At 39.4% G+C, this 23350-nt stretch overlaps 1 protein-coding gene across 1 annotated transcript; it reads left to right on the top strand.

Annotated features, from left to right (window-relative positions):
- Window positions 1-10406: 10406 nt before the first annotated feature.
- Window positions 10407-23026, top strand: SRSF10 (serine and arginine rich splicing factor 10). The gene is made up of 6 exons (XM_075195387.1): window positions 10407-10588; window positions 13221-13327; window positions 17898-17999; window positions 18680-18845; window positions 18965-19012; window positions 20714-23026. The coding sequence occupies exons 1-6, from the start codon at window positions 10524-10526 to the stop codon at window positions 20982-20984; spliced, it is 759 nt and encodes a 252-aa protein (XP_075051488.1). The 5' UTR covers window positions 10407-10523; the 3' UTR covers window positions 20985-23026.
- Window positions 23027-23350: the final 324 nt, after the last annotated feature.

The following is a 23350-nucleotide window of genomic DNA, read 5'->3' as shown; positions in this document are numbered from 1 at the left end:
GGCCCAACCTCTTGCCTTTGCTGTCACAGCACCTGCCTATGAGATAGCCAAGCTTCGCATCTTTAAAACAGAAAGTAACGCGATATCTCAACCAGAGCGAACCGGATCTAGGAGTCGGGAATGGGAAGGAGGGTTTGCCTGTCCTGGGGTCAAGAGAGCTATTCCAACTCCTCCCAGTTATTTTAACCTATTCCTCTGTTCCTCCCCTTATGACACTATCCCTGGTTATCACCACACCTTCTTGTTTTGTTAACCCTCAGTGAACCACACCAATATGTACAAACCTCAGTTTTTATTTTCCCCTCAGACTTAATTCATCCCTCAGTTCTATTTTCAAACTTATTTTATATATTATTTGTATAGAGGGATTCTAGAGAGCACTTGTAACGATACTGGTGGTATTATCTGAAGCCCAATAGCCGAGTAGATATCCAGAGAGTAGCCAGACATTTTCGGGTTGGTACACAAGAGGGTAGTCAGACGTTTGTTGGGTCGGTACAAAAGCGGGCAGTCACAGATGCAAGGTAGAGTAGCAGGTAGCAGGTGCTGAGCAAGCAGAATACTCCAGCACGTCTGAACCAGGAAGTGCCATTTATAGGCATAAACAGGAAACAGGATCCAAGATGGTTTCTCTTCAATGCAAAACTGGCCATCTTGGATAAGGGCAAGTTTGCAAATACAGAGGTCGGAGGTGCAAATGTCAAAGTAATTTCTTACAGCGCTGCAAAGTTTTAGAATTCAATAAGAGTGATAAAGGGGCCGGCAGCAGTGTGATAAAGGGGCCGGCAGCAGTGTGATAAAGGGGGAGGCAGCAGTGTGATAAAGGGGGAGGCAGCAGTGTGATAAAGGGGGAGGCAGCAGTGTGATGAAGGAGGCAGCAGTGTGATGAAGTAGGCAGCAGTGTGATGAAGGAGGCAGCAGTGTAATGAAGAGGGCATTAGTGTGTTGAAAGGAGAGAAGTGTGATGAAGGGGGCACTAGTTTAGTAAAAGGGGCAGTAGTGTGATGCAGGGTGGACAGTGTGATGAAGGGGGCAGTAGTGTGATGCAGGGGGGACAGTCTAATACAGGAGGAGCAGCAGTGTGATGCAGGGGGAGCAGTAGTTTGATGAAGGGGGCAGCAGTGTGATAAATGTGTAGTATTGTGAAGAAGGGGGGACAGTGTGATGAAGTGGGCAGTAGGGTGATGAAGGGGGAGCAGTATAATGAAGGTTGCAGTAGTGTGATAAAGGGAGCAATAGTGTGATAAAGTGGGATCAGTGTTAATAAAGAGCACAGCAGTGTGATGAAGTAGGAGCAGTGTGATGAAGGGGGAACTGTATGATGAAGAGGAAGCAGTGTGATGCAGGGAGCAATAGTGTGATGCAGGCGGCGGCAGTATTGTGCATAAGGACATTCTGATACAGGGGGAGCAGCAGTGTGATGCAGGGGGAGCAGCAGTGTGATACAGGAGGCAGTAAACATAAAAACATAGAATTTGACGGCAGATAAGAACCGCTTGGCCCATCTAGTCTACCCTTTTTTTTTATTAACCTATGATACCTTAAACTCTACTTGATCCTTTATAAGGATATGCTTTGGCCTGAGTCATTAAGGAAAGTAAAGCAAAAAAAAAGCAGTAAATCTTCTCTGGGACAAACCATGTTGCAATGCAAGAGGTATAAATCAGTTTATTATTTTACACATAAGTTAAATACTGGCTGTTTTTTCATATAGCACAGGGTTGTCCAACCCGCGGCCCGCATGCGGCCCAGCACGCCTGTAAATGTGGCCCAGAAGGAGTTTTGGTTGTGGCAAGGGGGCAGCACTGTTAATGGAAAAAAAAAATCCTGCAAGAAAAAGAAAAGAAAATACTTACCTTGCGGTCACGTCAGCTGGTACTCCGGCTCCCTCCCTTGTCTCCTCCTCCGTGCAATGCTCGCAGTGAATGTCGGGCGTGATGCCATCACGCCCAACATCCATTGCGGAGCGCAGCACAGAGGAGTCACCCGCGCGAGAAGAACAATCAGCAGCACAGAATTGGAGAAAAGAAGAGAAGAGGACAGTAGAACAAGCCGATTAAAAGGTAAGTTAAGGGGGATTTTTTTTATTATTTCAAGGGACGCTGAATAAAAGTCACCTGGTCCTGGAGCATCATGGACCTTATCTCCCTGCTACATACTTCTACTTGTCATACTAATGGGGCATTATATATTATTCTCTTTGGCCCATTATAAGTTGTTATCCCTTAACTAACATAGTGGTGTAATTAGCAAAACACGGCACAATTTGGGGTCACAGTGATGTATATGTCAGGTACCGCAGGCCTGGTCAGGGCACCCTGATATACAATGCCTGGCTTAAATGCACTTTATTGATATTGCATCGAAACAATACAAAAAGTGATTATTGTATAAGAACTAGAGGATTTTTTTGAACAGGGCGATTGATAGGTAAGTATAGGGGGATTTAAAAAAAAAATAATATATATATATATATATATAAAACTTTTTTTCTCATATATATGTTAACTATGTTTTCTATGGTTTTTTGGATGATCAGCTATCGTTATTGTATCTTATGTGCGGCCCAAACCAACTCGTCCTCTTACAATGTGGCCCAGGGAAGCTAAAAGGTTGGACACCCCTGATCTAGCACATAAGATACTTGATAGCTTTATTTTTACACTGAAATTTAAAGTTAATGAAGGACATGCCCTACCCAAACTAAAACTCTGTCCCCACATTTTAAATTGACTTTCCCTTCCAATGCAACATGGTTTTGCCCAGGGAAAGTTACTCTTTTTTTATGCTTTACTTTCCTTAATGACTCAGATCCTCTTATGTCTATCCCAAGCATGTTTAAACTGCTCTACTGTATTAGCCTCTACCACCTCTGATGGGAGGCACTGTATTAGCCTCTACCACCTCTGATGGGAGGCACTGTATTAGCCTCTACCACCTCTGATGGGAGGCACTGTGTTAGCCTCTACGACCTCTGATGGGAGGCTATTACACCTATCCACTACCCTTTCTGTGAAGTAGTTTTTCCTCAAATTTACTCTGAGCCTACAACAGACAGGGTGGCATAGGCGGTTCGTCCTGTCACAAGTGGATTAATAGATTTAGGCAGCACCAGAAACTATAGTCTCCCCGTATAAAGCTCCTACCGTCAGCTGAACAGGTGAAATAACGTAGGAGATGGAACGATTGCTGACATGCTTACCATCAACTGCCATAAGAGAGAGTGGCTGAGGCATTGATTGCAGAGAAATCTGAAGCCAAGAAGTGAGAACCGCCGAGATGAAGTTTCCGGAATACACAAAAGCCGTGGTAGGATAGGATCCTTTAGGGCTATCCAGGGTGACAGCCATGAGAAGTTCAGAAGTCTCTTTGGGATAGGGAACAAATGTGGAATCTCCTAAATCCGCCTCCTTTCTACTGTCTAGGAGGAAGGGTTTCCCAGTCTCTTAGGGCAAGCTTTGAGAAGGTGACCTGAATCTCCACATTAAAGAAAGAGTCCTTGCTTAAATCGTCTCTCCTGTTCTTCGGGAGACAGTCGAGAACGTCCAATTTGCATTGGTTCCTCCGGGGGCAGCACCGGATTCTAGAATTGGGGTGCCAATCATGGAACAAAGCCTGGATCGCTCCTGAGTTTGTTCTTGATAATGCTGATCCACTTTGACACACAGTGATATGAGTGTGTCTAGGTCCAAAGGTAGTTCTCTGGAAATGAGCTCATCCTTAATTCGATCTACCAAACCTTGCCAATATATTGCTACCAAAGCCTCATTGTTCCATTTTCATTCTGATGCCAGCATACGGAACTGTATCACGTATTGTGAGATTACCCTGGCGGAGACATAATAGACTTGAGGCAGCAGAAGACACTCCCAGGTTTGTCAAATATATTCCTGAAGGATTCAATGAAGGATAATGAATTTCCTAGAAGAGAATCGTTCTGTTCTCACAGTGGGGAGACCCAGGCAAGAGCTTGGCCGCTCAGAGAGATTATGAAAGCTACTTTGGTACGCTCTGAAGGAACAGCCCCGGGATTGCATTCAAATTGTACAGCACATTGGTTCAAAAAACCTCTGCACCGTTTAAGATCTCCATCAAACTTTTCCAGAGCCGGAATACGCAAGCCGGACAAAGAAGTGGAAACCGTGGCCACACTGGAAGATGCAGCTTCAGTGGAGACTACTGCAGGTGGGGCCGTCAGAGAATTTTGTAAGACGTCCAAACAGGTAACCACTCCCTGGACACACTGAAGCAGACGGGCCTGATCTGTCTCTTGCTGTTCGACTCCCTGAGCCAGATGGATGAGTAGATCACGGGTTGAAGGTTCACCTGTACCCTCGGTTGACATGGCCAGAGTATACTGTCACAACTTGTGCTTGGGGTACCTGCTAATGTTGGTGCAACTTAAGTGGAAGGTGCAGAATCTAACGTGCCCCAGGAAGGAAAAGGGAAATGGTCTTTGCTGCTGGAGACGCGCAGGTCGCGGTCCTTCACGGAGACGTTGTCAGGGTTCCCAAGGTAAGACCATGGAGAGAGAGTAAGTGAATGAAGTGGTTTATTAGAAATGCAGGTAATACTAGTTCAGGATGCAAGACTGGTAAGGCAGTATAATAACTAGTTCATAACAGTGGAATAGGCAAAAATAGTCAGTGATGCAGGCACTGATTGTGGAACGGGTAACAGTAGTCAGCATTGCAGGTTGATTGTATGACAGGTGTAGATCATCATCATTTATATAGCGCCACTAATTCCGCAGCGCTGTACAGAGAACTCATTCACATCAGTCTCTGCCCAATTGGAGCTCACAGTCTAAATTCCCTAACACACACACAGACTAGGGTCAATTTTAATAGCAGCCAATTAACCTACCAGTATATTTTTTGGAGTGTGAGAGGAAACTGGAGCACCCGGAGGAAACCAACGCAAACACGGGGAGAAAATACAAATTCCATACAGATAAGGGATAAGGTCATGGTCGGGAATCGAACTCATGACCCCAGTGCTGTGAGGTAGAAGTGCTAACCACTAGGCCACTGTGCTGCGTTTACCACAAGTAGTGGAACAGGTATGCAGAGATGAAGGAAATCCAATATACAGCAGCAATGAACAAACAGCAGAGATGAATAGCAGTTTACCACGGATTGTGGCACAGGTATGCAGAGATGAAGGAAATCCAAAATACAGCAGCAATGAACACACAGCAGAGATGAATAGCAGTTTACCACGGATTGTGGCACAGGTATGCAGAGATGAATAACCAGGAGTCAAAGGATAGCTTCCCATCAGATTGAGTGACCTGATGAGCTGGCAAAGGTTGCTTGTAACAGGCAGGCTTATATAGGCCAGAAGCAGGTGTAAAGCTTCCAGCAATAACGAGGCAGGTAAGAGCAGACTAAGTACCACAGTGGCCCCTTTGGTGGGCAGTGGTACTACAGGCAGGATATAATATATGCAAAAGGTCCAACAAAGTACCTGCAGACAGGAGCTGCAGGATGCAAGTCGTGACAGTAGTAGAGCGAAGTACAGAATGAGAGTAGTCAGGTAAGCCGGTAAGGTAACATGCTGGCAACGAGGTACACAAGGGAGAAGAAGAAAGGTCAAACAAGCCGAACCGGTAAATTCCAGAAGAGATAATACACAGGGGAAATCCAAATAGAGTAATCAAGCAAGCCGGGTCAATCAAGAAACTAGAGAGCAGGAGAGTAGTCAAAGCCTAAATACACTCGGACGCTGGAGCAGGAAAAGACCCAATACTCTGGCATTGGCATGTGGTCTGGGGCTGACTTAAGTAGTACTGGTGACCAATGAGGAGAGAAGCGGTAACCAGACGTGACGCAGGCATGGACATGCGCCCGTCTTGTAGGAGCAGCAGGATGGCGCCTGACAATATTGTTTTGAGCATTAATCCTTTCTCATCCATAACTAGCATGCGCAAGGTGCGATCGCTTATCTGATTGTAACGGATGTCTGATGGCACTAAAAATGATACATTTTCTATATCCTGAACCTTAGATGTCAATAAAGTGGTTTTAACATTATTATATGTGTGAGCGTAAATGTATTTAGAAGTGTTCACTAGTGTTATTGCGTAATACGCCCTTCCACGCTGTAGTGTGCTATTCGCATATTTTTACATAAAGCTAATTAAATTGATGTTTATTCATTTGAAATGACTTCAACCAATTATTTTTTATTATTTTATTTATTATTATTGTTTATATTTGTATTCTATGTGCTCCAGGATATTAATCAGTCTAAATTGTTAAAGGTCACTTTTTCAAGCAGTCGTGAATATGAGTCAGTCGGCAATGAAACCATCATCCTCATCATGTCAGGGTAAGTGGTGTCGGAGACGTTATTTAGAACCCAACCCCTTTTTTGGGGTGTGCAGCTGCTGCTGACCCTCACACACAAACACCCTTTTTTAAAATAGATATCACTGAATTACCTTTTAAAAATTCACAAGTATTGAAAAATAGAAAAGATTAGAATATATAGCGTTTTTTTTTGTGGCAGTCATTATTCCAACAGTGTAAATGTTAGCACTTAACCTGCCGACATAAAAGTGTCAGCATGCTAAATACCGACACTTGCATTGTGTCATGAACAGACTTCGGACTATCAGCAAGTAAAGGCTGCAATCTTGGTCCGAATAGGAGTGATGGGGACGGTGAGCGCTCAGCCCTACCATGACTGGCGTTTTCTCCAGGGTAAAGCAGTTTGTTCACAGCTGCCAAAACTTTCTAAAGTGTTAAAGAACTGGTTGCAGCAAAGTACCAATTCACCTGGCCATATGGTGGAGATTCTAGCAATTGTTCATTGTGTCCGTGGGCTTGACTGGAACTTACAGAAGTGGATGCTACAAGCGGATCTGCAAGTATTACGAAGAGCTTGGTATGGTGATAGACCGCTAGTCGGCACAACAACACATGTCTAAGGCTCCAGAGGGGAAAACCAAAGTTCTTGCCCAGGCAAACATTGACCGCACAGCTTGCGTAGTCGGTAGGGAAAGTTTCTCCACCTAAGTGCTTTGAATGTAGCGAACCTGGGCATTTTTGTGCTGAATGTCAAAGCATCAGCAACCAACGAATTGCTCTTTTGCTCGGCTGGGACCACCCTTTCCTAGTTGCTGCACCATGTCCCCCTCCACGGGGAGTCTGTCACTATTTCGGGTGACTGTCCTGATAAATCAACATGCTCTTTTAGCCCTGATATACTCAGGAAGCGAGTTGACATTGGTTTCCAGTTCTGTGGTTCCAAAAGAGGTGACGGAAAGGTTACATAAGGTGAAGGTGTTATGCATCCATGGAACTATTGAGGAATATGAGCGGACTTGCCTTCCAATTTCTCTAAAAGGCCAAACAGTTAAGATAGTGGCTGCTAAAACTATCGTACCCCCTTATCCTGGGGCGATCTTTCCCCTGTTCCAGGAGATTCTAACTGACTGGAACTGGCTGGACTCATCGGCAACTGATACACCGGTGAAAATTCAACCTTAAAGGAACCTGTCAAACTCTCACTGGACCCAGGGAAAAGTCAGTGACATTGTCATGGAAAAAAGAAGTGGGTGCTTTGCTAGAGATCAGCTTAATGATGCTATCCTAGAATATGAATATAAATCTGTTGTGGAAAGCTGACAGTCCAGCAGTAGGTGTAACTCATTTTTTTGCTAAAGGGGATTTGTTGTATAGAGCGGAGGTTGGACAACTGTTAATACCGCAGATACATAAACCTTTAGTTTTGAAAGCCACACACACATCCGCTAATACAGTAGACTTTGAGGTTTCCATTGAGTCCTCCTTGACACTGCCTCTAAGGCAACAGTTGGTAGAAATGGTGGTTTGAAACAGTAATGTCTTTTCTCCTATTCCTGGATGTACCCCTCTGATAGAGCATGATATAATCACACCCCCTCGGGTAGTGGTTAAGCAACAGTCCTAGCGTATGCCGAGGCAAGACAAGCTAAGAAAAATATGGAAGTTGAAAACATAGTTCAACTGGGCGTTGTGGAAGAATCCACCAGCGAGTGGAATAGTCCGATTGTATTGGTCCCAAAGCCCAATGGGACGATATGCTTTTGCAATGCCTTTAGACTGTTAAATGAATTCTCCCTGTTTGACACTTATCTTATGCTACAAATAGATGAGCTGGTAGACAACTTACCCAAGAGTGAGTATCTGTCTACTTTAGACCTCACAAAGAGTTATTTTCAGACTCTGCCAAGCCCAAAATGGCATTCTCTACACCGGAGAGCTTATTTCATTATAAGGTATTGCCTATTGGGCTACATGTGCTATGGACAAACTCTTAAAGCCACATAATGCATATACTACTAAGTATTTGGTATTTTAGTCATCTATACTCGGGATTAGGAATCATATCTTCCCAAAGTAGAGGCTGTGTTGGAGTCTTTGATGGCACATGCAGCCAATCCCAAAAAGTGTGCATTGCCTATGAGAGAGGCAAAATAACTGGGATATGTGATTGGACGGGGAAAAAACATATCCCAGGTTGATAATGTAGACACCAAAAAGAACTGGCTCAAGCCAGAGAGGAAAACGCAGTTGAGGAATTTCTTGGCTTGTTAAGAGTACTACCGCCGGTTCATAGAGAACTTCTCTACACACAGAGCAGAGTTACAGGTGGAGCACATGGGCGCAATAACTAAGGATTCAACTAGTTAGTGCTGGGAAAGAAGCATTAAAGGCTGTTTTGCGTTGTTGGCAGATCGACCAATACCAGTCAGTGACCAGTGAGGAGACTGTATAGCTAGCAGCAGGGTTGCCTGGAATTGTAAATACTGTTGTTTGTTTGAATTGCAGGTACTACAAAAGTTGCTGTCTGTACCATCCTGACACCTCTGAATAAAACTACAGCAAAGTGGTTCAGCGGCATTTGATTGACGTGCTTTTCAATAAATATAAACAAAAAACTGCTGTCCCTGTGCAGTCAACACTTACCTTTTCACTGCCTCTTCATTGCAGAAGATTGCGATCCTGTGTGTCCTCCTTCTCACTACAGTGAATATGCAATGACTGAAAAGCCCTGGCATGTGCACAAACATTTGAGGGCACAATGCTGCATGTGAGGGAACATATGATCCCTCCACACATGTACTCTGAAGCGCTTTACATAGATGACAGGTATGAAAAACATTAGTGTAAACCAGCATGAGTTAGCATACATCAAGATGAACAAGTTCCAACAAAAAATTTTTACTTTTCGGAACTTGGTAAATAGTGTTAGGAAGCAGGGACGAACTAAAAGGAATGACAGCTTCAGTCTGCTAAAAGGAATGCCAATAGACTTCTATGATAGAAAATTGTAATTTTATGTATATTTTAAAAAATCTTATACTTATTAAATATATCTTTCACACACTTATTGCTAAGGTACTTGGTCATGTTTTACATGTGGAATGACGGACAATTACTATGGAATGACAGCTGTTTTATATGCCATGTCAATGCAGAAATATCAGTAAAAACTTGCATTTCTCCCCAAAAAAACACCCCTATTTCTCCCACAGCCGCTAATCCCACACACTAATCCCTTTGTATATGCGCTCCCCCACACCTGTACCCCACCACACAAGTCTCATAACGTGGAATGACGGACGATTAATGTAGAATGGTAGCTGTTTTATACATCATGTCAATGCAGAAATAACGGTAAAAACTTGCATTTTTTTGAGAGAAATGCAAGTTTTTACTGATATTTCTGCATTGACATTGCGTATAAAACAGCTGTCATTCCATAGTAATTGTCCGTCATTCCACATGTAAAACATGACCAAGTACCTTAGCAATAAGTGTGTGAAAGATATATTTAAGTATAAGATTTTTTAAAATATACATAAACTTACAATTTTCTATCATAGAAGTCTATTGGCATTCCTTTTAGCAGACTGAAGCTGTCATTCCTTTTAGTTCGTCCCTAGGAAGCAGTCCCCCATACACTGTAATGGCAACTGCACTGGAAAACAAACAGAAATGCAGAGCAGATGTCTTCAATATTTACTGCTGGGCAATGTTCTTAAATTTAAACTATACTGGGATGTACGGTGGATACACGTAAAGTGACGTTTTCGGTAAAAATATTGCTTAATAACTAGACCCTTTTAGTAACTATTAAGAACCTAGATAAAAACAAGATACACAATTTGGGCCTTAATAACTTCAGGATGTGTATTAATAATAAAAAAGATGGAGTTAGCAACTCTCCGATAGTATCATATATAAGACGGTCTGACGGATAAATAACGACTAGTATCTGAGCCGGGTGTCTATGTCCAGCCATAGCACTGTAATATGATGCTGGCACCATATATGACTAGAGCTTTGTTTTCAGCGCGAATTTTGCCGCCAGCCGCTCCCCCCCACTCCACGCACCGCCCCCTCTGAGCGGGGGCTCTCGCGAGACGTCGCGGCGGTTGTGAGGAGACAAGGAGGTCGTAGCCATTGTGCTCGTGCGCGCAGTGTGGCGGTTTGGAGCGTGTTGCTGTGGTTTTTCCCGCTGAATTCGCCATGTCTCGGTATCTCCGTCCTCCTAACACGTCCCTGTTTGTCCGGAATATAGCGGACGATATCCGGTGAGTGAAACAATGCGTGCGAGTGCGGACAGGCCCGGTATGTGAGTGGAGACCTCGAGCGAGCGGTATCTGCTTCGGGGCAACCCGGTTAATGTGGACGTAGAATTATGTGTGGGAGTCAAAGCGGGGCTGGGTATGTTGTCTATTGTGCTCTGTTCACGGCTCTTCTATGTCTGTGGTTATTTCCATCATCACACAAACCGAATCCGACACAAGTTGTAATGTGTGTGCTAAAACGTGGAATATTGTATTGTGTTCCAGTTGCGGGAGAATACCACACGAACCTAATGTTCTCACTATAATAATAATTTCTCTTGGAATACAACATTTAAGGGTAAGATCACATATATATATATATATATATATATATATATATTCTCAATGCCTTAGCTGCTGCAGCACATAATCTCCCAGTCATTGAATTGTGTCTTGTGCTAAGTTATTGTGCGAAGCTAACATGTGATTTAGGGGGCAATAATGGGTGGAGTCATCCTATTTATATCAAGCACTGTATTCAGAATGGAGGCTAAAACGAGTGTGATCCAAAAAAATGTCTTGTTCAGGTTCTGTGCAGTCTACAAGCTTCTATGAAACTCCAGCAAAAAATGTTTTAACAGTAAAAAGAGCTTTCCATGGTTTTATGCTTTTTTTTGTGTTAATGTATGAAAAATAGGACCAGTAAAACGTATTGGTTCTGTTCTTGTAGATGCATTCTAAAATGTTAACACCACAATGTAACATCATGTATCCATCTGAGTGTGCTACCAATTCAATATATTGTACTGGTAGATGCACAGGAAAATGTGTAAACAAAAAAAACATCTAAAGCATGCTGTCTGGCTTCTACTGAAACAGGTATATCCTAGTTTGAAGTAGTGCCGCTGCCCCCCTACCCCCTCTTTCAGACAGTGGTATACCCCCACTAGCAATATTATCTGTAATTCATTGGCATAAGTACTAGAAACCAAAGGTTCCAGTATGCCCAAAAAAGCGGCACTATTCTATTTAGCAGCCCTTCAACTATTTCAATTTAATTGGTATATGAAATAGTGTTTTGTTTTTTTTCCCTGCTGCTATGCCACTTTTTGGAAACTACTATGCATTTCAGTTTTTGGTTACAAAGAAACCAGTACTATTTTTGGAAAATAAGAAAGCCTTCTGAAAAAGGTATGATTTGTATGGTCACAGTACAATGATTATCATTAATGCTGGATTTTGATCAGTAAAAAAATTGCCAGAATACGCTTAGTACAGGGGTGGGGGTAAAAGCAACAGCAATGAAGGGGTTAAAACAATTGTTGCACCGTTTTATTTTTCTCATGGTATTTATATTTTCTGAATGTTTTAAAAGCTTTGTCTTTCAGAGTAAAGGAAAAACAGCACGTTTTTTACTTGTATTTTTAGCTTTTCATGTGTACAGAAGCCAATTCTAAGCTATGGATACAGAGATTTGGTTAAATATCAAAAGCACTAATAGTAACAGTAAGTCATGGAAGCTATTGCAAGTTAATGTATGCACAAAATGAAGTGGACCAGAATATAAAGATAACTTAGAAGCTAGCACAAAACCCTCATGCCTCCATTTTTAACACCCGTATCCAGTGCACTTTATAAATGACCTCCAGGCAGGGAATAAATTAGATGGTTGTCGTAGTTGAGATTTAAATAATCATTTACCTCCTAAATAGTTTATTCAGTATGATTTAATATCTGTATATAAAATAAATGCAAATGCTCATAATCATCGCTAGAATGCTCCTCCCTCTGGTCATTGAGAAATAATATTCAAAGTGTTGTTCTCTTAAAATGTGCTCATTATTGTAGCTTGTTGTGTCAAGTCAGTCCCTGGTGCAGGCAGGTGGCACTGTGTACTTGGGGAGATAATCTCAATGTAATGTAATTTTAAGTGTCTATAGTGCTGGAAAGGGAAGTGAGGTCTGTTCTGCTATGTGGAAGAAACCATTTGTGTGTGGAATAAGGGGGAGGAAAATGCATGTTTCTCCCAGACTTTCAGCTTCTGTGAAACATCTGTCCTATGTCGAATATTGGCAAATCAGTCAGTGTAAAAATTTAAAGGAGGTGAAATGAGGCATTAAAATAAAATTATCAAGAGTGCTGCCAGACAGCTATGTTCAAATATGGCTTCAAAGGTGAATGGGCACCACAGCTTTATTTTAAGCGGATAGGCCTTTGAAACTTTCTGTGGTAGTCACTCTCTAAAGTAACAATCTGCATTTCCATTTGTTTTTGGCTCTAGTGTTCGCGCCAAATTACTAAAAGTATTTGTTCGGCATAACCAAAGTACACATAGCTACTTTCCTGCCTCACCTACTACTTTCCATGGGTTTTAAAAAGATGGGTGAAGATATTAGGCTGAAAACTAATCTATTATCTGATCTCCAAAGACTGATTATAATTCTGACTGGAATTCTATCTTAAATACAAGAATGCGTCTTATAGCAGACATAAAATATGGTTAGAGTATGGATGGATTTTCACGGCTCGGCTCAGGTTTTTTTTTTGCTTTTTTTTTTAAATGACAGTTTTTGTTAGTTTATCAGTAGTACTATAACATTGCTTTCTTTTTGTATGTTTTTCAAATCTGTAGTTAACAAATTTACTTTTGTTTCAGGTCTGAAGATCTACGCAGAGAGTTTGGCCGATATGGCCCTATTGTTGACGTATATGTTCCACTTGATTTTTACAATCGTCGTCCCAGGGGTTTCGCTTATGTTCAATATCCTTTCTTCCTTCAACCTGTTGAGTGAGGGGAAGTGGCGTTTGCAAACAAAGATTGTGTGAGAGGTAACTGCAAGTGAAAGGAATTGCTTTGTTTATTACAGTTCATCTTTTTAAATTGCTCACTGTATATTGCAAAGTAATTCTGAACATTCTTGGGTATCTTATTTTACTTTGTGCACAAGTGAGTGTTGAACCAAAGTACCATTTAGAACTAACCAATGTTACATAACCACATAGCACAATAGTAAATACTGTTAGAGATGGTCCACTAACACTTAACTTTGTTTATTTTATGTTAGTAAAATGTTTTGGATGGATTTTTTTTTCACCTTTATTCTGTCCCCTAATTCTGGTGTCCTCTGTTATTATCTCAGAATTGTAAAGCTGTACAGTAAAGGCGAACCACAGAAAAAGAATGAAAGAACCTTTTAGATTAGAAACCAGTAGACAAAGCAAAGACCCCTTAATGATCAGGCTTGAAGAATTAAAGGGAATTTGGGAAAAGAAAAGCTGGAAGAAGGACAAGCCAAAATAGGAGTCAAAGCTTCGCTTTATTCACAAAAGTGGGAAAAGGTTTTTATTGAAAGTTAAAGATAAAAGAATCTCTGTTAATTTGCAAGCAACTCATGACAAGTCCTTCTTACAAGCTCTTAAAAATAAAAGATCAAGATGAAGTTGAATGATGGCCAAGATTACAGTCTTGATGTATCCTGCCAAACAAAGACATGTTTGCCATCTTGTGTAAGTACGCAATTTGATACTAGATTGGCGTAGGCTGTAGGGTGTTGACTGGTTGTCTGCATTAATTGACTGCCTATGTGCAGGAATAGGTGAGATCAGGTATTGGTATCCTTTTTACTTTTTCTGCTCATATAGCTTTAGGTCAGGTTTGTGAATTTATCCAATTTTTCTGTTTCAAAACATACTTTTGCTAACCGGTCACAATCGTTCTAAACCGGAGTGTTTTTGAAATCATTAGTATAACTACTCTTATGTTCTCAGAGGGCAGTTTAGATAGAGAATCCCACAGTGCCTCACACGTAGGTTGTGTGGTATTGTTAACTCATAATTGATGTGAGGCGTCCATTGCTGTAACTGCTGGTTTTAAGGCTGTTTAGTATAACTGCATGTGTACTCATTAGTTCATTACCGGAACTTTTACAAGTGACAGTTGAATAGGAAATGTTTAATTTGTGTTTAACAAATTCTTGAGAAAAAAAAACCATTGCTTTGTAGAGGTATAGTAGCAGAGAATCCCTGGTTATGTGTTTTAATTCTTGAGATATTTCAATAAGTGATTTTGAGAAAAGTTTCTTTGGGTTGGGTGCCTTAAACATTAAGTCCACATTAATAGTGCTTATTTTGGATAGGTATGTATAGGTGAGCAAAACTGTAACACATTTTTGGGGGCTGTTTAGGGCATGCTGTTTTTCAGTGCTCTCAAATGGAGTTGGCATATATTTATATTATGCTTGGCACCTAATGTATATTACATATTACTGTATTAACTGAAATGACAGGGTCTTTTAAAGGCTAACTACACCTTATGAGATTAATTTAATGTGTTCTCCCCAGACAGTTTTGCCAGCTAGGTTGCATTAAGAATTAGCCGGGTGGGGACAACTTATATTATTTATAAAGACTGGCGGTCATTGCCCACGTTTATTAAGTGAAAATGACTGCAGAATAGATTTAAGTTCCACAGGCTAATTTTCTCTGTTTTACTCAGACTTAGTGCATAGTAGGCTCTTTCTTATAACCAAAATCCAATACCTTAAATTGTCTTGCAGTCCTGCTTTGGTGTATGTATAACACTTGTTGCTTTGCAGCCTCCAACGTTTCAGTTTGGAAGCTAGTGTTACTAATTTATAGCAGTCACGTACACACTGATTTTTATATAATACTTTTGTTTTTCCCAATAACTCCAGATTTCCCCTTTATTAATCCAATCTTTCTTTTCTGGTCATTTTCATATTGTATTGATATAGCTTGTATAACGAAAACATTCAGACACCACAGCAAATGCTGACATGCGTTTCACTATTTAAGTTTTAGCAAGGCATCATAGTAATACAGGTGCAGAGCAATTTGGAGAATGTTCTGCTTCTGCCAGATGGTAAGTTAAAAACAGTCAGGTGGAGTGCCGTGGATAAAGGTCCTCGGGAGAATACTGCCCTGTAATGTACCTAACAGTTTGGCTAATAAACACCCCTTCCACCTAAGTCATACTTCTCCAGTTGCAGATGAAAATGGATATACTGTAGCCATATGCAGCTATCTTTTCTCAATGCCACATCATTCCAAACATTTGTACGTGAATATATATTTGCATGGACAGTTTAGAATGCACTCTTGAACGTCATTCTGGCGTTGGGGAAATTGAACTGCCTGCCTAAATAGAGATTTGTGCTATTGGTTTAAATTAACTATGAGTAGTATGAGTGCTGCTGGCTGTTAAACATACACCTTGATAAATGTTATTTAAAAAGTATAAGATTGGGTGAGAGGATCTAGTAGCAAATTTCGAGATTAGGAGGCATGTTGAAAAAATGTTTAGTGAAATTATCATATATGGCTAGAGTATTTCACATCTGTAAAGCTGCAATTTCTATTTTTTGAGGCTGCCTATATAGTACATTGTTTGGAAAGAAAGATTATGTTGTGGATGAGATCTTAACTTGGTAATTTATTGTTGCTGGAAAGATTTATCTCCCAAAAGTTTAGTCTGAAAAATGTATCCACATTTAAAAGAAAAAAAAGCTAAATTTGATGGAAGCATTTTGGCAGAAGATCTTCTGTTTATCTTGCATTTATATAATTGTGGTGTCAACTTGTGACAAGTATATGTGAAATAGTTTGATGAGAACAACGAAAGTTCTGCCAAATAAAACCATGGACACCTTTCTGCTACTCTCGTGAATGTATGCATTGCTAAAACTTGGTTTAAATATAGCAAATTTTGCCATGTAAGCTCAAATGAGCTTGATATAAAGTAGCTCTTCAGGAGACCTTTTCTGAACTTAAAGTTGCTATGAATTGTTAGATGGCTTTAAACTGAATTCAATCAATTCAATTTGGGTAAGAAGGCAAACACTTCACTGCTACTGCCAGTGACCTACAGTGTGTCAGTAAATCAAACTGCGGATGTTCTCAGCTATTCTACAAGTTGTGCATCTGTTAGACAACTGTCATTTTTACTACTTCTTTCATTCTCTCCGGAATAAGCATTAACCATAGTGAACTTTGTAATGATATTCGCTTAGATTCCCTTGTATAGCCTCAAACTATCCCTTTCATATCCAGGATTTTGGGTTGAAGGTTTTGTCATGGTAACACTATGATCAGATTAGTATTCCGGGGGTTTGATTCAATAGAAACACACGATTACGGTTTTTCATTTTGTCTGAATTATCTGAAACTGTCAGACATGCCAATAATGATAAATACAACAGCAATAAGCTTCATATTAATGCTAGATGCAGGTCTTCTGTTAGTGAACCTAACATGTAAGTAATGCTTTATTGTCTTTCAAGAAGCCACACGGATAACATGGCAGGATTAAGTACGCTGACCATTGAAAAGTTTGTCATTTTCATGAATAAAAAAGCTAAACACACAAGTTCTTGTCCATTTTGTAGGGTCCATTCTCCGCTTGGTCTGTGTCCTGTACTGGACACGGACCAAGTGGTTAGCACTTCTGCCTTACAGCAGTGGGGTCATGAGTTCAATTCCCGACCATGACCTTATCTGTGAGGAGTGTTTGTGTGGGTTTCCTCTGGGTGCTCCAATTTCCTGGTAGGTTAATTGGCAGCTAACAATAGTCTGTGTGTGTGTGTGTTAGGGAATTTAGACTGTAAGCCCCAATGGGGCAGTGGCACTATAGAAATAAATGGTGGTGATGAATGTTTATAAATACTGAAACTTCATGTGTGTGATCATGTAAATTCCTAAAGATAAAAAAAATAAATTAAAATACATTTTACTGTAAATCGCACAATTGCATTGGACCTTGAGTAGCTTGCACCCTTTTTATATTGCTATTTAATATCTATCTATAAATTATAAAAGTAATTTCCACAGAAATAAGTAACAATATTTAATGGGAAAAATTCAGTTTTCTCTCAACCTGCACACAGAAAACTGAAGCATATATCTTCCTTGTGCTAGTCACCCAATTTGTGTTTTGTTTTTTTTATAAAGATGAAGACAAGTAATTGTGTATCAGAAATTTTATTTAAATGGATGTTTATGAATACTAAATGGGTGCTTCTATATTGCTGTATTCATATTTTATTTTAAAGTGCCAGCCAAAAATGGATGACTATATCACTTTGAAATACCTTTTTGAGCGGTGATTAGGCGATAAATTAGTAGACTTTGGTAAGAGGATCTAAAGGTATTGGATGCAGTTTTTATTTTTGTAGTGTTTTTTTGAAGTGCACATTTCCTGGTTTATTTGTCAGCCATAATTGATATATTGACCTTGATTGGGTAAATTGTTTAAAAAAAAATGTATATGGTTTTTCAACAATGCAATTTTTGTCAAGTACCTTAACTGCTAGCACATTTGAAGATGTCCGTGATGCTGAGGATGCTTTGTATAGCTTGGATAGAAGATGGATTTGTGGCCGTCAGATTGAAATTCAGTTTGCGCAAGGAGACCGGAAAAGTGAGTATTTAAAAAAAAAAAAAATACTTTTCTTGAACTGAATTCTGGTTCAGGAAACATGTCCACATATAAAAGTCTGGAGTATTTACAACAATATATGAATCCTAGTGCCCTAAGTGTCACAATCTGAATAAAATTGAGGTTTAGTCCACGTATTACATTTATTTTAGTTTTGTTATGGATATGACATATGTACTCATGATTTTAGCTTACCTTCTCACTAGATATTAAGGTTTGCCATTTCTGGTTTTTAATTTGGCTTCCATATTGTTCCAAGTCCATTAAAGTGTGCATTCATGCTTCATTTTTGTGTCTGATGCAGTACAACAGTTAAGACTATATTCTCCACATAGCAAACCGCAATGCTCCAGGATGAAACAAGCATGAATCAATCAGCTAACTGCTTCAAATAAAATTGGGGAGAGTGGGGGTCATCCATGTGCTTTAAGCGTGAGGGTATATTGGAGACTTCACTAAAGAGGAAGTTGTCCTTCACATTCCTGTTCCTACTATTTGTTAGTCCACACACATGAAGAGTCTCCATACTCTGGGAAAATTATTGTTGGGTTACATATGTGAAATGGACACCCCCTAATGGATAATTTTTATTGTAAAGTTTTGTGATTTTGATCAGTGCAAACTGTGGTGGTAAATTCTTTCTTTTTTTTTTTTTTGCATAGCACCAAATCAAATGAAAGCCAAGGAAGGAAGGAGCTCGTATGGGTCTTCACGTTACGATGATTATGATCGAAACAGCAGGCGGTCTAGAAGCCGCAGTTATGAAAGAAGGAAGTCTAGGAGTCGTTCTATTGAGCAGAATTATGAAAAATCGTACAGTCCTAGAGGGTAATTCTCAATTTTAATATTTGTCACTGAAGGGTTACATGTCTACATTAGCTTTGTTTGTTCATGCTGGTGTTTAATTTACTTAATTTATAAACTTATTTCTAATTTTTTTTAACTAGCCGAGCTGAGAGACCACGTCGTAGCAGAAGCCGTTCACACCATGGCAGGTAGGGAAACTGACCTGTTTATCTGCTTGGAATTCAAGCAATAGGTTTGTTGTGAATTACTTTTTTGATTTTTAATTTTTTTTTTCTTAAGTCAGTATTACATTTTAAGCAGTGTAGAAAAGTTTGGCTATGTTGAAATGGGAATTCACAATACTGTTCAGGTCTTTGTCATGAACAGTGCTCAGTAAATGACAGATGCAATCTGTCGTCACCCACCCTAAAGCGTTCAGACACTGTTTTTCCGTGCTGCAACAGCCTGAAGACAGTCGTCGCGTCTTCCGACAGCTGGAGAAATTAAGTCTCAAAAACCGATCAGGTAGCGATCTTCAACAAGAGTACCGTAGTACATCTTCAGATTCAGCAGAGAATACCTCCCTGTTTCCACAGCGTGGAGGTGATCGGTGTGTCTTCCCACAGCTCACTCCTCAGAGGGATCATTCCATAATATTATAAATGGAAATAGAAGAAAAGGGCACATAGCGTAATCCCCCATAGATCAGATAAAATTCCTTTATTTATGCACTCTCAAACATTATAATAAATGGAGACATCAAAGTAAGTTGAAAATACAAGATCCGTACCAGTTCAATGAATAAAACAGGCTTGTAGCAAATCTGAAGTGTGAATTGGCTCACACCCGGGTTGGATCCTAAAACGGTTCACAATCACGAAGGTTGATCTTGCTCCCACAGTGAAACACAAGACATGGAGTAATATTTCCAGTTTTAGTTTTTAATTTCCCCAGCTGTCAGAAGACGTGCTGACTGTCTTCATTCTGTTGCAGCACAGTGAAACAGTGTCTGATCAGAAAGGATATAGCGAGTGTATTCAATATTACATCTAGAACCCTTGCTGAAAATTTTGATTGCATTGATCTCTGAGACGGGGGTCCTGTTAGTACAATACCTTGAGGCTAAGGTTTGAAGAAACTTTGTGGAATTATGTTTGGTCATTGAAATGCCTGCCATGATTTGTGAGGATTGAACATTATCTACAATTTTGTGGTTTTTTTTTTTAGATTTTGCTTGATCATTTATTACCTGTGTAGAGCGGAACCAGAAGCGTTTTTGATATCCCCCTATTTGTAAAATACTTATGGTGCTTGTGCAAGTTTAGCTTAATCTGCTTTTTATTTACTGTTCAAGGCTGTGCATTTAATTTCTTCTTGCATAAACTGCCAATGCCCCGACATATTGAATCATCCTGTTTTCTCCTTCAATGCATCAGCTGGAAAAATTGGTTTCTGTACTTTAGCACTTCTAGAAACATTATTAGTATTATGTCATTTCTGCAAACAAAGCCACAATTTTTCAATGTCTTGAACTTCCATGTCATAGCAAAATTGAGCTGCTATTTGTAGTCTGCTTCTGACAGAGTTGGGCCAGCACCATTAGCCACTTGGTGCACAAGGTACTAACAAATCTTAAATATGACACATTATTTGATTTGGATAAATGTGTGTTTTTTTTTTTTTGGGTTTTTTTTTGTGTATACCCTGAACTAATATATTTAAGAGAACTTTTTTTAATGAGTCTCAAAAAGAAGTGAAAATAAGTGTTAAAGTACTTTAGTCTTTTGATGCTACAGGTTGACACAGGGAGATTTAAACTTTGTACAAACCGTCTTAATTAATTAGCGTGTGGCAAAGTTTTGCTGCTATTGCTTTTAATTTATATTAACTTGTCATTTCTTTTTATATAGATTAAGTCGCCGACATAGATCACAATCCAAATCAAACAGTAGATCACGATCCAAGTCCCAGCCAAAAGAAGTAAAAAGAGAGCGAGGATCTGGCTCCAGATCTCAGTCCAGATCCAAAGCAGATGGAAAATGCAAAACAAGTTCCAAATTGAGTAGGGAGTCAAGAAGAGATGAACATGAAAGATCAAAGTCTCCATCCCACTCCGAGTCAAGGTCCCGGTCAAAATCAAGATCGCGGTCTTGGAATAGTCACAAATCCAGTGGCCATTAATTTGGCTTCTTTAAGAAATTGTATTCATAGAATTTTTTTTCTGTTTTTCCTCCCTTCTAAATGTGCTCGTAATCTGTCAGTATCTGATTTCATTCTGACAGCTGTTGATCAAAATAGGTTAGGGCCATTAAACAATCTGTCTGGTTCAATTGGCATATGGCTTTTTAAGCTAATTTTATACTACATTTTGAAGCATTGAAGTGATATTGGTGCCTCCAATAGTTACTAGCGTGTTTGTTTAGCCAAGTGACACTTACCAAAAATAAATTAGCATAGGACACAAGTATTTACTAGTTTTGAATCTTCCAATATCCCTTCAAGGGTTTACTACCACTTTTTAAGTAGTGGGGATTTTTGTGAGCTTCAGTTTCCCATATGATTTGGTTCTGCCTTCTATATAAAAGGGAAAGTGTATGAATGTTGCTGCAAAATGAGTTTCCTTTTAGACTGTTTAGTATAGGTATTTGACACCATCACATAGGTTTCCTGTAGGTGAAGTTTTCCTTTTAAATTGTTTAATGTAAGATTTTTTTTTATTTTTTTATTTTTTTTTGTTCCTGTACTACAAGTTAGAGGCAGAATATGCAAGTCATAAAACGTGTACATTTTAGAATCCTTCATTAAATGTTTGTGGGGGGTTTTTTCTCAAAAATTGTCTTTTCTTTGCTTGGTGTTGCCATTTCCAATATTAGAGAATGGCTAGCAGGCTTGCTTTAGATGCAATCCATAGCTCTACATAGAGGAAATTAGTACAGCAGTTATTTGGAAGTCTTTCATCTTTAAGGTATCTTGTCCTCTATGGCCAGATGAGAAAAGGGATTTTCTACTTTTAACATAATTTCTACTAATCCCCCACCCCCCTTTCAAAGGTCAGCACTTTGGTGAGGTTCCTACACAATTGTCTGTATTTTGTGTGCGCTCATATAGCACAGGAGACATTGGGCACAGTAGGTGCAAATTAAAACCAGCTACTGATTGTTTGCGAGGCAGCCAGCTTCCATTTAGAGCTGATGCTTCAGATTACTTATTCTTGCTGGAAAGAGCTGAAGGTGACATGCAAGAGCTAAGACCCTGCTAACTAGAAAATGTTAGTGTTCCCAGCATAGGGATGTCGGTCAAAGTATTAAGATTGGGAAGGGATGGAGTTTAGTGTAAATTCTTAAAGTATAAAATTCTATTTACATCTACAATAAAGCTGTAAGCTACATATAATACACAATGTGGGCAAATACAAGCACAGCTGATTTGCTTGCAGGATTTACCCCCTAAGGAAGTATATGTTAATACTGGTGTCCTGTTTAAAATTTCTCTTTTCCTGCTTAGTTTGCAATCCTTAAAGGTTTGGAATGTGATCTTCACTTGCCATTCATGAATATAACTGCAGGGGGAATACTGCATATAGAACATCAAGACAGTAGCCAAGTAGTCGGCTTCCAATTAAGTGATTATTAGTAACTGCAAATATAAGAATGTGCATATATAAGTTTGTAAAAACGCCCATTTTTGCCCCACTGTGTCTATATATGCTTGTGTATAGCTATTATCCTAAAACCTGTTCTTTAAATGACATGACATTTTTGTGTTCAAGCCAATTTGAATTTAACATTGTAAAAAGCCCGGTGTGTCTTATCCAAATGTAGACATTTCATAAGTCCTGATTTTCTTTTGATTCTTGACTTTTTTGGCAGGGTAGTTTATTAAATATTGTGTTGTAAAAGTTAAAAGCAGATTACCTTTCTTACTAAAGAAATGTTTTGTTTACAATTGGCCATTGGTATTATTTGCTATGCAATCATCCATATGCATGTTAAAAATGACTTGTGCATCTTTATGGTACATTTCATGTGTAAAATACAATTTTAGCAGGCAAAAGGTTGGATTTAAACTTGTATTTCTTTTCTTTATAGAGGCTTACAAAATATTTTTATATGTTCTCTTTAACCATTGCTGTATTTAAAGCAATTGGTTATTCTTTAAGGTTTGAGATCCAATGCTTGCTGTACATTTTGGCAAACAAGGTAAAATAAAGAATGGAAAATGTATTTCTATCGACTTTTTTTCGGGGAAAAACCTTAAATTCATCTAATACTGAAGCATGTTTCAATGGAAAGTTGAAAGTATTTATATAAATTGATCCTTCTTTAAAGGTGCAATCCCACAAACATTTTGGTTTTCTACCAGCAAGTTTTGTATCTTTAACAGAAGCTTTTAGTGATTTTTTCCAAGATTTCCTTAAATCTGTTCCCTTTGCAAAATTTACCTGATGTAAAATTGACCTGATGTGAATTTGCTATTGCCTACCACTGGCCAAAGGCTCTTGCACACTCATTTCAACTACTAACCTCAAAGGTGGATTTAACATTGAT

The sequence above is a fragment of the Mixophyes fleayi genome, chromosome 2, assembly GCF_038048845.1.
Source record: "Mixophyes fleayi isolate aMixFle1 chromosome 2, aMixFle1.hap1, whole genome shotgun sequence".
Taxonomy (NCBI): domain Eukaryota; kingdom Metazoa; phylum Chordata; class Amphibia; order Anura; family Limnodynastidae; genus Mixophyes; species Mixophyes fleayi.
This window is presented reverse-complemented; position numbering and strand designations above follow the sequence as displayed.